Below are 12,577 nucleotides of genomic sequence, written 5' to 3' on the forward strand. Positions count from 1 at the left end.
CAGGAAACACATCTTTTAGGACATATATTCTGATACTGTTTTTTGCTTTTGTAATATTTATGTTGGACCAGGATCCACTATGTCTATGGGAAACATAGTGGAATACTGATAGGCTGTGAAATACTTGATGATGCCTCATCAAGATTGTTGAAATGAATATTGGTTGGATTCCTGATGTTCTGGGCTAGCTTTAGGGCTTTAGCCAGTCCGTTTAATGATGTTAGACTGGCTTGACCAAACCAGAATTACTGAGGACTTCTAGGCCATATATATCCTTTCAGGAAGCAGAAGAATCATCAGCAGACCCAATTTATAGTCTAAAAAGTAAATCTCATACTATAATACTTTTTCATATTTGAATTTTAAGGAATTGATTATTTTTCAGTGGCACCAAAAAACACATGCAAAAACCAACATGAGACTCTTTTCTGGGCAACACATACATTATAACTTCACTCCAAATGCCAGATTTACAAAGGATAAAAATCTTGGCTGCCTTAGTTTTTATTTGAGTATCCTAAAATTTCAACATCATGTTTCAAAATCATGTAATTATAATCATAGAGCAAATAATTGTCTCATATTTTACCAAAACATCACTCTCATTTTCCTGGTATGTAGAAGGAATAAGGAGATGAAGTAAAAAGAACAGGGGCTTTGGAACCAGAAAGTCCTATGTTCAAATTTCAACTTAATTGCCTCTGAACTATATGAACTTGGACACATCACTTAAACTCTGAAACAGTTTCCTTACCTGTAAATGGGGATGATAATATTTACCTCACACGGCAGTCGTGAGAATTACTTGAGAATATTTAATATAGTCTTTGGCATGTAATAGACATTCAGCAAAGATTGATTCCTATACTGCTCTTCAATAGAAATATTCTTTTTTCCACATGATGTTTATATAAAACTAAGTGGGTGACAAGAATTCTTTTGACAGATTAAGATTCTGAATAAATGCTTAAGTAGAGCTTAGTTTGGATGTTATATGTATGTAATTATGGTGTGCGTGTAATGTTCATGACTGCTGTGGCTAGTACAGTCATTTGGCTGGAGCATGAATTCAGTCCTAGAATGAATTAGTCAAATAATTTTTTCCATAATCCACCTCAGATCTTTTCTATGTAAATATATATCCAAGTATATACACTAGAGAAATAAGACTAAATAAAATACACCCTTCTTAAGAATTAGTATAAATTATACACAGTCTTTTCTGAGCTTGGTGAAGGAATACAACATTTCATGTCCAGAATGCCACATTTACATGAATTATTTTTCTTGACACCTTTTGATCAGGGGTATTTGGAGAAAGTTGGGAATGCAACATGCAGTGTTGAGACTTAGGACAGGTAAATAAATATGTTTTGCTAAGTATAGAAAGATGAAATGATTGTAGGGCATGTACTTTTCTTTATACTGATTATGGATTTCATCTGATTGTTCAGTACTTACCCAAGTACCTTGTATTTTACTTTTTTACTGAAGCATACATTACTATTTCTGAATGTATGTACTTCCAAAATAAGTGTAATAAGAATAAATAAATTAAAGGGTGAGTTATTTTTTTGTGATTTTAAACTGATGTCTACTGAAGGAAAGAGACTTGTGTGAAGTCCGTTTTTTATACTTATGCAGTGAAAATTATTTTTCATCTGATTCTTGCTGAATAGCAGTGTTGTTATGATATACTTACCTCTACAGCACTATTTAAATGTACTTTTTTTCTACTTTCCCAGATCTTTCCTTATCTATACAGATTGAGTCAATCTGTGAATTCAGAAAGAATATATTAACACAGCCTAAAGATTAAATAATTTTGACAAATGCCCTAGTAAATTAGGACAAAAGGACAATAAATAAGGGAAGTTGAACTCTTTTCAGTTGAAAGTTTCTATTAATCTAAACTTCCTATTTCAAACTATTTACTTTCATATTAAAGTTCACTAATTACATGTTAGAAGGCTAGTGTTAGAAGAAGAGAGAAGTTCTGTACCCTTTTACTGCTAATACACTAATTGCCTACTTTAAAATATTAAATAATTTGTTGCTAACTATTAATGATCCTAATATTCTGTTGAGTGTTCCTATTATAAGTTTGGACTATAGTTGGTTTTAGTTTAGTTCAGTCTGGTGAATACTCTTTTATTACATATATATATGATATAAATTCTTAAAATTTATTAATATTGACAGTTTTCACATTTTTTGTAACATATAACTAAGTTTTGAAAAATGATTACATAGTATTTTTTTCCCCATGGTTTAACTTATGGTTCAGTTTGTTCTATAGGTCACATAGTATTTTAAGAAACAAATACATATGAGTTGTTCAAGTATAATTTTTCTTATGAAATCTCTTAATTGAATTAGAAAAAATTTAAGCTGAATTTTGGTTTCACAGTGTATTAAATATAAATAATTATTATAAGCAGGGAATTAATTTACATAATACTGACACCATCACTTTGAAGGAGTGTCGGTTGGTATTTGAGTGTATTCACAGAGATTTTTGAAGATAAATGAATATATTCATAAAGATATTTATAATCCATTTTATTATATTCATCTGAAGTAAAAGTTTTTGTAGAAACTTATCAAATTGCTTCATTTCAGAACCAAGAAAAGCTATTTGAAATTGAGATGTTTTTAATTTGAAGCTATTGCATATGATTTGATATATATAACCTTAATAGACTTAGTACTGCTACTTTCTGAAACTTTTCATAAATTGCAATGTTGTATTACCATAAAGAAGGTATTTTATTTTTAATTTTAGTTTTGTTTTCAGAAATTATCTTTAGGATAAAGACAAAGGAATCAAACTGATGTAAAAATTCTTGATTAGGACCTGCACTTTTTTTTCTTTTTCTTTTGCCTTTTTTTTAATTGAAATGCAATTTCCAACATAAAATTAACCATTGTAAAGTGAACAATTCAGTGGCATGTCGGACATTCACAAGGACCATCACTTTTCAAAGTTTATGGCCCATATCAATCTGATCCTAGTTCTGAGATAGATTATCTGTGTAATACAACAGTAAAAACTTCATTATCTTGGATTCTTTTAACATGTAATTGTGAACAACTAATATGTAGGCAGGCAAGAAGTTCATTTTTGCAGTTTTAAGGGGGATCTGGGAGTTGTTCAATGGGTTAATTCATCTCCCACTAGGTCAACCCTGGAGATGCATTCTGTCCTCCTCCTTCCTCCCACCAGAATGGCTATGATAGAGACAGGCAGTAATATATTATGGAAAACCTTCACATCACTCAGGGTTAGCATGACTATCTTAGTTCTACCCCCAGAGCAGTATTCTTGGAGTAGCATCCCTCACATCTTCATCCTCTCCTATCTCATGACCTGCTTACCAACCTTAAAGGAATTTGTACCAATATACTGTTTTACTTGGAAATGAATAGAGCTTAACCAAACAACAATTATTTAAATGATTTTAAGGAAGCTTTCGTAGAAGAAGATCTAGTAATTTGCAGTTTACAGTTATCCTTCTGAAGACAAAAAAAGCCAAGCTTAGTTTGAACTTGAATCCACTTAAATGAAAAACGTTGTATGGTATCTTTTGCATTAATATGCATTCACATGTTTGAGGAATGACTGGCATTATAAATTATCATAATGTTTTCTAGATGCTTCAATTAAATTTAATCACCTCTCTGTTTTTGTCAATGAACTCTTTTCCCTAAACATAAAAGATACATAAATACAGTTAGTAGAAATATAATGTTACTTTAAATAAAATTCTATCCAAAATCATAATATATCAGAAAATTGTTTTTGTACAGGTAAATGGTTGCAGTTTTGTGGTGAGAACAGAAAAGCCTACAAATTTGTTAAGGGTACAGTATTTAAAACTACTCATAATACTAATGTTTTATACTGTTTAAAACCATGTGGCTTACTAACAAAGCTTTTTCCTGCATGTACTTCTTTCTATGTGTGATTTCTAAATGCTTTTAGTATTTAACAAAACAAAGTTGCTCACTTTTTGTTGTAAGACTCAATTATAACAGAATGTGCAGCTATCCTGTTTATGCTTTTGGGGTAAATTCACATTAACAACAAAATGGGTTGCCATAACATTAAACTCCCAGGTGACGAATGATGTTTTAAAGTGGATCTTGATATGGAAAGCAATATTCAAATCCCTTTCCCTGAGGAATGTTGCTAGTATTGAATTATTAAAAATCTTGGATTGATTTAGGAAGAAGAATTTGGTGTTGATAGTTCTTATTCTGGGCATGGAGCACCGTATACTCCAACCCACCTAGAGTTAATGGAAAATGAATTGGCTGGGAAACAGCACGAGATTGAGGAGCTAAGCAGAGAACTAGAGGAAATGAGGGCCACCTATGGGACCGAAGGACTGCAGCAGGTATGCTTACAAAACCCAACTTTAAAAAAAAACGAAACAAAAATCAGAAATTTGAACAACCCGTTTAAAGCTAGGATTTCATTAACAAGGCTAATATAATATGGATTCCTTATTTAACTGAATGAGATACCTCAGCTAAAGTCACTTCAGTAGTATAGATGTTTTTGTGATTAGCCTGAGAGAAAATTACAGAGCAAATCATATCAAAATATTATGACTTAAACCCGTTTGGAATGTCAGTTAGTCCTTGTAAGTAACCTCTTGTGGTTAGGTGACATCTGTTGTCCTTGGCAGTCAGATTTGAAAACAAGGCGAAATAGGATATTGATGAGAATAACAGAATACATTTCAGTTCCATCTTCTTCAGAAACAATGTCTACAATGGATTTTCTTAGAAACAGATAGGGTCTAATATAAAGGCATGTGTTCTGCTGGAAGTAGATATGCTAGACCTAATGTAGTTTTTTTCTTAGTTCAGATAATTTTTCCAAAGTTGATTTGAAAGTAAAATTAATTCCTGTGAGTTCATAGCTTTCTCATGTAGAAAAAACTGCTTACAGATTGTAAGATTTCTGCCAACAAGTTTTGAATCTCCTGTTTTAAAGAACAATTTACCTATATTAATAATCACTTTTGTTTAAGGAGAAAAGTCTAGTGCTTAAGTTTTTCACTGTGTTCTTTTAGTTACAAGAATTTGAAGCTGCCATTAAACAAAGAGATGACATCATAACCCAGCTCACTGCTAATTTACAGCAAGCAAGAAGAGAGAAGGATGAGACAATGAGAGAATTTTTAGAGTTGACAGAACAAAGTCAAAAATTACAGATTCAATTCCAGCATGTAAGTATTGCTAACAGAATAAAATTTATCAGATTTTAAATAGTGAATTTTTTTTTTAATTTTCATACTTTCCAGAACAAATCTAAATTTTGTTAAAAAGCCATTTGTTTACTATACTTCATGTTGGAAAAATTGATGAATGCCTGTTGTTAACCAAGAATTGAATTCATATTTCTTGAATGATTTCTTGCTATTCATTTTCTTTTCTTCCTTCCCTGTCTTTATTAACCTGTGGTCACATCCTACCTTTACCATCCCTGGTATGGTTTTATTTTCATTAGGTTCTGCAATAGTAACTAGACTGACTACATTCTAGTTACCTTATAATTGGAGCCACAGGAATCTAATAGGTTTCTGATAGCAAGTAACAGAAAACATGATGAGATAGTTTAAGCAAATGAAAGGAATTTAATATAAGGATACAGGGATATTTTATAGAACTCAACGGCAGAGGTACAAGACCTCTGAAAAAGATTGGAACCAGAAACTAAGAAGACGTCAGGAATCCAGAAAATAATAACTTTCAGGCCCTACTTCACTCTGTATGCCTGCCACAGTCTTCTCTCTCTTACTAGACCTACTTTCTCTGCTTTACCACGGGAATGATAATCTTACTGATTCTCTTTGAGTAATATGCCTATTATTAACCCATCAGCCATGGTAGAATGTTTCCTGGGGTCTCACACCTGTACACCAGCCTTTGTGAGCTAAGTAGTACTCCAAGAAAGGTATCTACTTCACTCATTGTGCCATTGTTGGTTGAGTCCATTTCCTGATGTAGTCACTTCAGAATTTTAATAATTTGGGGTTTCTTTTTATTTTTTAGTTACAAGCCAGTGAAACTCTGAGAAACAGCACTCATAGTAGCACAGCTGCAGATTTGCTACAAGCCAAACAACAGATCCTCACGCATCAGCAACAGTTGGAAGAACAAGACCATCTATTAGAAGACTATCAAAAAAAGAAAGAAGACTTCAAATTGCAAATTAATTTCTTACAAGAGAAAATTAAAGCATATGAAATGGTATGTTTATTTTAAGAAAGTCAACCAACTTGCAGTAGCTTTGCAATTATCTTTAAGGTTCTTCATGCAGGTATTTATCTTTTTGTTATGCACGTGAATCACAAAATTTCAAAACTGAGAAAAGCTCATTAAGTATGTAAAATAATTAATTTATTTCAAAAGCAATTGAGAGTCTCACAATAATAAGGTAATACTCATTACTGTGTGCCTTGAAAGTGATTAGCCTATGTTAAATCCAGTTCTCAGAAGAATCTGTTTATAACCAGAATTTTTATCCTTTACTTTTTTTCATCTAAAGGTATTTCCAGTTATTGTAGTCATTGTTATGAAAGTATGAAAATATTTTCAGAACAAAATGAAATTTCATAGATTTCAGTTAGAAAAAAGTATTTGAGATACAGTACTTTTCATAAACTTAGGCGGTTCTTCTGCAAGTAGTTGAGATCAATTGGCATAATACTGGAGAATGAAGAATAATTGGTTGAATAATAATAAAAGTATTAGCTAGCACTTATTAAGTGCTTACTCGGTATTCAAAACATCTTACACATAACAACTCATTGAATCATCTCAGCAACAACATCATTCCCATTTCATAGATGAGAACACTTAGGCAAAGATAGATGAAGTAACTTGCCCAGTGTCAAACAAGTAATAAGTTGGCACAGCCAGATTTCAAACCTGGGTTATCTGACTTCAGAGACAGTGCTTTTAACTTGCTCTCCGTGCTGCCGCTAACAAAATAGCAAATGTGCAAAGTGAAGACATTGAGATAATGAAATGGACATGATTTAAAAGCAAGGTAATTTAAAACTAATTATGTAGATATTTGCAAGAGCACCTGTTTTGTGGCAGGTCCCTGGGAGTGAAACTGTACTGTTTGAAGTGTGCCATTTTCTTACAAGAATCATGGTTTAGTATGGGAGATATGGCATGTATACAAAGCACCACATAACAGGGATGAGTAGGTAAAAGTGTTTTGAAAGTTCTGAGTAGCTAAATTCTGACTTCACAGGGGAAGTGATTCAGCATAAGCCTCAGTGGGGAGATGGTACTTGAGGTGGGACTGTCAAAGCAATTCATTTTAATGGTATTTTGTTTCCTCAGCAACTGGCATAATATGTGGAACAGAGTAGCTACTCAGTACTTACTTGGTAAACAATTGAATATGTTACGGCACTGTACTGACAGAGATGGGGAGAAGGACATTACATTTTAGACAGAGGATAGAGTACTAATAAAGACCCGGGCTGAAATATGTTGAAAATCTGCAGGGAGCAAAGAGTAATTCCACTAGAAAACGGTAGTCTTCTAGGCCTAGGTTAGGAAAGCCTAGAAATTGAATTTTATTCAATAGGCAGTAAAATTTGAGATGATTTCAAATCAAGTAATTATTTAAGGGGAATAACCTTTGTTTATTTACTTAGCAAGAATAGTTTTATTACAAGTATCTCCTTGTATGTGTATTTTAACTTCTTATTTTTTTTCTTTGAATTAATCCCCTTAAGTAGTATTTCATTCAGAGTAGCTGACTAGGGCATTAGGGTGAGAGTTGAAACCGCCTTGGTTCCCTAGAACCCTGCGTTGACAATCACAGGCTCATTCTCATTGTCCTAATTCCCTGAATTTCCCAGGGAGCAGTAGCCACAGGCAGAAGTATATTTATATTATTCCCCATTCAGGTCTATGTCCAAAAAGTGGAGATTGCATTCTTAATCACAGGGCTGTCTTTTTCTGCAACACAAAGTAAATGGTTTAAAACATGTACAAGCAGGAGAAACAGTACTATGACAAATAAAGCATGATATTTGAATGAAAATTTATGGCTGGTGATTTGTAATTATACTTATATAATTATATATATATAATATATATAAATAATTATATTTATATTTGTATTATATCAATTTTGGATTGGTACTGGTTTATAAGCCCCCCTAATAGAAAATCAGGGAATAGAAAAGTTACAGATTTTACAACATTTTTCAAGATTATAACTTAACAATTTAACTGAAAATGACAACTATGAACTGATTTTACGTTCTTATAGGTTCCAAATGCCTTATAGATTGTTTCCAGTATATAAATAAATTACATTTACATATATAGCTCAGAAGAAATAAGGTACCTTAATATTTTATATTTCCTTTAAGTCTTTAGAGTGTATTCTGTGAGAGAGAGGAAATAATAATATCTCTATTGTACAGATGAGAATACCAGGATTAAAGAGATTAAAAATGACTTACTAATGTAATATTGTGGTGAGGAAACTGAAGTAAGGCAGCTCAACACTTGGTAATAATATATGATGACATAAGACGGGATTTGTGACACCAAGAAAACCTGGCAGGATTTCTCTCAAGAGACTGCATAGACTAGCCTTTATTAATTTATATAGCACAGAATCTGGTCTTCAACCTGTAGGCTCAGAAATCTAATTTTTTTTCCCCTATCAGCTGAGAACTGAACTGTCTCAGAGAAGAACTCAAGAGGCTAATGTTTAAAGCCAGAATATAAGATTATTAATTTATAATGAAGCATGGTTGTCATAGGGACTTCTATATTCAAAACTCATTGGATTTCACATTCTTTCCATGGGCAAATGGGTATGAAAAGCTAAATAATAATTAGAAAGTTGCTTGGTGAGCATAAGACCAAGGGGTGTTAGAGGAATAAAATGTTCAGTGACATAAGGCTGAGATAACCTGATGTACACATCTCACAGTCAGAATGGTTATGCCTATGGCCTGGAATTCTTAAATTCTGTTTGCTACCAACCTCTCCTTTCCTTTCTACATCAGGTATGGTTTTCCCAGAGGGACCAGAATTCTTAAAGTCTGATGGTACATTGGTCTTCTTCCCTGGACTGTACTTGAATACTAACATTTCCCTCTGAGGCTTTCCTTTTTCTAAGTTCCCACAGTCTTTGTTTAGATGTGTTAATATATTCATTCAGGGTTCCTTTAAGTCCTGTTTGCCTGGAACTCTTTCTGTCTCTTAAGGTGATCTAACAAACCTTGCTGTATTCTGATCCATTCTTTGGATTTTATTTCTTTCTTTGTCCTTGGGGGCCTTAACTACTACAATAGTACGTAACAGAGGCAAAAATTTGGCCCCAGGATTTCTGCATGACTATTATGCTGTAATAATCCTGTAAACAATTGTGACAACAAATATGCCCTGGCCTATGTTCTGGGTTTAGCCATATCTGTAATTCTGAAATAGAGTCCCAAAATGGAACCGGATAGAAGTGTCTGCCCTGCCTTCAAATTTCTATTTAAACCAAAAGTCAAGGACCAAGGTGATATGCCATAAATGCTATAGTTGTCTTTGATGTTCCTACATTTCTGAGTCACATAAGGCCTCAGGAGTGAAAGGGAGACCCAAAGGAATCTGTTTTTGTTGTTTTTTTTTTCTTTTCATAGCACCTACACATGAAAGACCTTCAAGTTACTAGAATACTTGGGAGGAGTCCTGATTTATTTTTTATGACCTTTTTCTGGAAGTGACTAGAGAGTATGTAGAAAATACTAAATAATAAGAATGTTGATCAGTTAATAAGAAAGATCAGAATGCAATGGCTTAGATACATTTTACTCAAACTGGATTTTTGCATTTTAATTTTTAATTGTTTAGCCCTGAGATAGCAATGTAAGTGACATTTCTTACTCTGAAGAAGACCAAGACTACTGTAGTATCTGCTCATTTCCAGAGCTGGGTACATAAGTCCTGAATTTCATTGTTTTGTGAGAAATTGAAGGCAGGCCCAACAATTACTTTGTATAGAATTATGTAAAAAGCAGACTTCTAATTGGTCTTTCAGTAATGGAGGTAAGTGATAAAAGTTGCCAGAAGCTACAAATGTCATTCTTACATTTTCATTTTTCCTTTCTAAAGGAACAAGATAAAAAAGTAGAAAACTCAAATAAAAAAGAAATACAGGAAAGGGAGGCAATCATTGAAGAATTAAATACAAAAATAATAGGAGAAGAAAAAAAAGCTCTTGAGTTAAAGAATAAAGTAACAGCTGCTGATAAATTACTAGAAGAATTACAAGACCAGGTTGCACAAAAGAACCAAGAGATAAAAAACATGAAAATAGAGCTGACTAATTCTAAGCAAAAAGAAAGACAGTGTTCTGAGGAAATAAAACAGTTAATGGGCACTGTTGAAGAACTTCAAAAGAAAAATCATAAAGATAGCCAATTTGAAACTGATACGGTACAGAGAATGGAACAAGAAACACAAAGAAAGTTAGAACAACTCCGGGCAGAACTGGATGAGATGTATGGGCAGCAGATAGTGCAGATGAAACAAGAGTTAATAAAACAACACATGTCGCAGCTAGAGGAGCTTCAAACACGACATAAGGGAGAAATGGAGACTGCTTTAAGATCATATCCAAATGTTACAGTTAATGAGGATCAAATAAAGTTAATGAATGTGGCAATAAATGAACTGAATATTAAATTGCAAGATACTAACTCTCAAAAAGAAAAACTCAAGGAAGAACTAGGAGTAATTTCAGGAGAAAAGTCTCTTCTACAGAGAAAGCTCGAAGATCTTTTTGAAGAATTGAGCTTTTCAAGGGACCAAATTCAGAGAGCTAGACAGACAATAGCTGAACAAGAAAGTAAACTAAATGAAGCACATAAGTCTCTTAGTACTGTGGAAGATTTGAAAGCTGAAATTGTTTCTGCATCAGAATCCAGGAAGGAACTAGAACTAAAACATGAAGCAGAAGTTACAAATTATAAGATAAAACTTGAAATGTTGGAAAGAGAAAAGAATGCTGTGTTAGACAGAATGGCTGAATCACAAGAAGCCGAATTAGAGAGGCTGAGAACACAGCTTCTATTTAGTCATGAAGAAGAACTTTCCAAACTGAAGGAAGATTTAGAAATTGAACATCGAATAAATATTGAGAAACTTAAAGATAACTTAGGCATTCATTATAGGCAGCAGATAGATGGCTTAAAGAATGAAATGAGTCAAAAGATAGAAACCATGCAGTTTGAAAAAGACAATTTGATAACTAAACAGAATCAATTAATTTTGGAAATTTCAAAGCTAAAAGATTTACAACAGTCTCTTGTGAATTCACAGTCAGAAGAAATGACTCTTCAAATCAATGAACTTCAAAAAGAAATTGAAATACTCAGACAAGAAGAAAAGGAAAAGGGTACACTTGAACAAGAAGTTCAAGAATTACAACTTAAAACAGAATTATTGGAGAAGCAAATGAAGGAAAAAGAGAATGACCTTCAAGAAAAATTTACAAAACTAGAAGCAGAGAATAATAGTCTTAAAGATGAAAAGAAAGCTCTTGAAGAAATGTTGAAAATATGTACTCCTGTTAACCAAGAAGAAAAACTAATTTTCATAGACTCTGTTAAATCCAATTCCAGAGACTATAGCTGGCAAAAAGAAATAGAAATACTCACCAAAGAAAACGAGGATCTCAAAAAGCAATGTTTTCAGCTACATGAAGAGATTGAAAAGCAAAGGAACACTTTTTCATTTGCTGAAAAAAACTTTGAAGTTAACTATCAAGAGTTACAGGAGGAGTATTCCTGCCTTCTCAGGATAAAAGCTGATTTGGAAGACAGTAAAAACAGACAAGAAGTGGAGTATGAAAGTAAGCTTAAAGCACTTAATGAAGAGCTTCATTTGCAAAAGATAAATCCAACTGCATTGAAAACAAAAAGTTCAGTCTTTGATGACCACAAAACTTGTACAGCAGAAACTTTGGAAATTGGAGAGGTTGTTGAGAAAGATACAACTGAACTAATGGAAAAGCTTGAAGTAACCAAGCGAGAAAAATTAGAACTGTCAGAGAGACTGTCTGATCTTTCTGAACAATTAAAACAGAAACATGGTGAAATTAGTTTCCTTAGTGAAGAAGTTAAATCTTTAAGGCAAGAGAAAGAACAAGTTTTATTGAGATGTAGAGAGCTAGAAATCATAATTAACCATAATACGACAGAAAATGTAAGTGTGTTTGATGTTCATTCAAGCTCTTTAAAAGATGGAGTTCTGACTATGACAAGCAGGAATTTTAAAGGGCCAGTTTCTAAAGTACCTAAAGGTTTTGGTGAAGAATCAGAAGTAATGGAGGAAGATAAAATTCCTTTTGAAAATATGACTACTAGAAAAGCAAGCAAGCAAGAACAATTAATTTTGGATCACTTGCCATCAGTGATGAATGAATCGATGCTTGGGGCAACTGAAACAAGTGAAAATGAAAAACTTCAGCAGGAACTTCGTGTGCTTAAATCAGAACAGGTATGTTTATTTGCTTCTATATGGTAAA

General features: G+C 33.0%; 1 protein-coding gene across 10 annotated transcripts in view; it reads left to right on the top strand.

Annotated features, from left to right (window-relative positions):
• The window catches only part of AKAP9 (A-kinase anchoring protein 9), a 168,833-nt gene that overhangs the window by 35,244 nt on the left and 121,012 nt on the right, over nt 1-12,577 (top strand). For 7 of the 10 annotated variants that reach the window (XM_037836629.1, XM_037836631.1, XM_037836632.1 and 4 more), the window contains exons 4-8: nt 3,811-3,864; nt 4,230-4,400; nt 5,085-5,240; nt 6,067-6,264; nt 10,162-12,549. In XM_037836629.1, the coding sequence (XP_037692557.1) occupies nt 3,811-3,864; nt 4,230-4,400; nt 5,085-5,240; nt 6,067-6,264; nt 10,162-12,549 (2,967 nt within the window). The remainder of the gene's footprint in view (nt 1-3,810; nt 3,865-4,229; nt 4,401-5,084; nt 5,241-6,066; nt 6,265-10,161; nt 12,550-12,577) is intronic. The other 3 variants (XM_037836633.1, XM_037836635.1, XM_037836640.1) reach the window with 1 other exon arrangement.

The sequence above is a fragment of the Choloepus didactylus genome, chromosome 5 (assembly GCF_015220235.1).
Source record: "Choloepus didactylus isolate mChoDid1 chromosome 5, mChoDid1.pri, whole genome shotgun sequence".
In the NCBI taxonomy this organism is placed as follows: domain Eukaryota; kingdom Metazoa; phylum Chordata; class Mammalia; order Pilosa; family Megalonychidae; genus Choloepus; species Choloepus didactylus.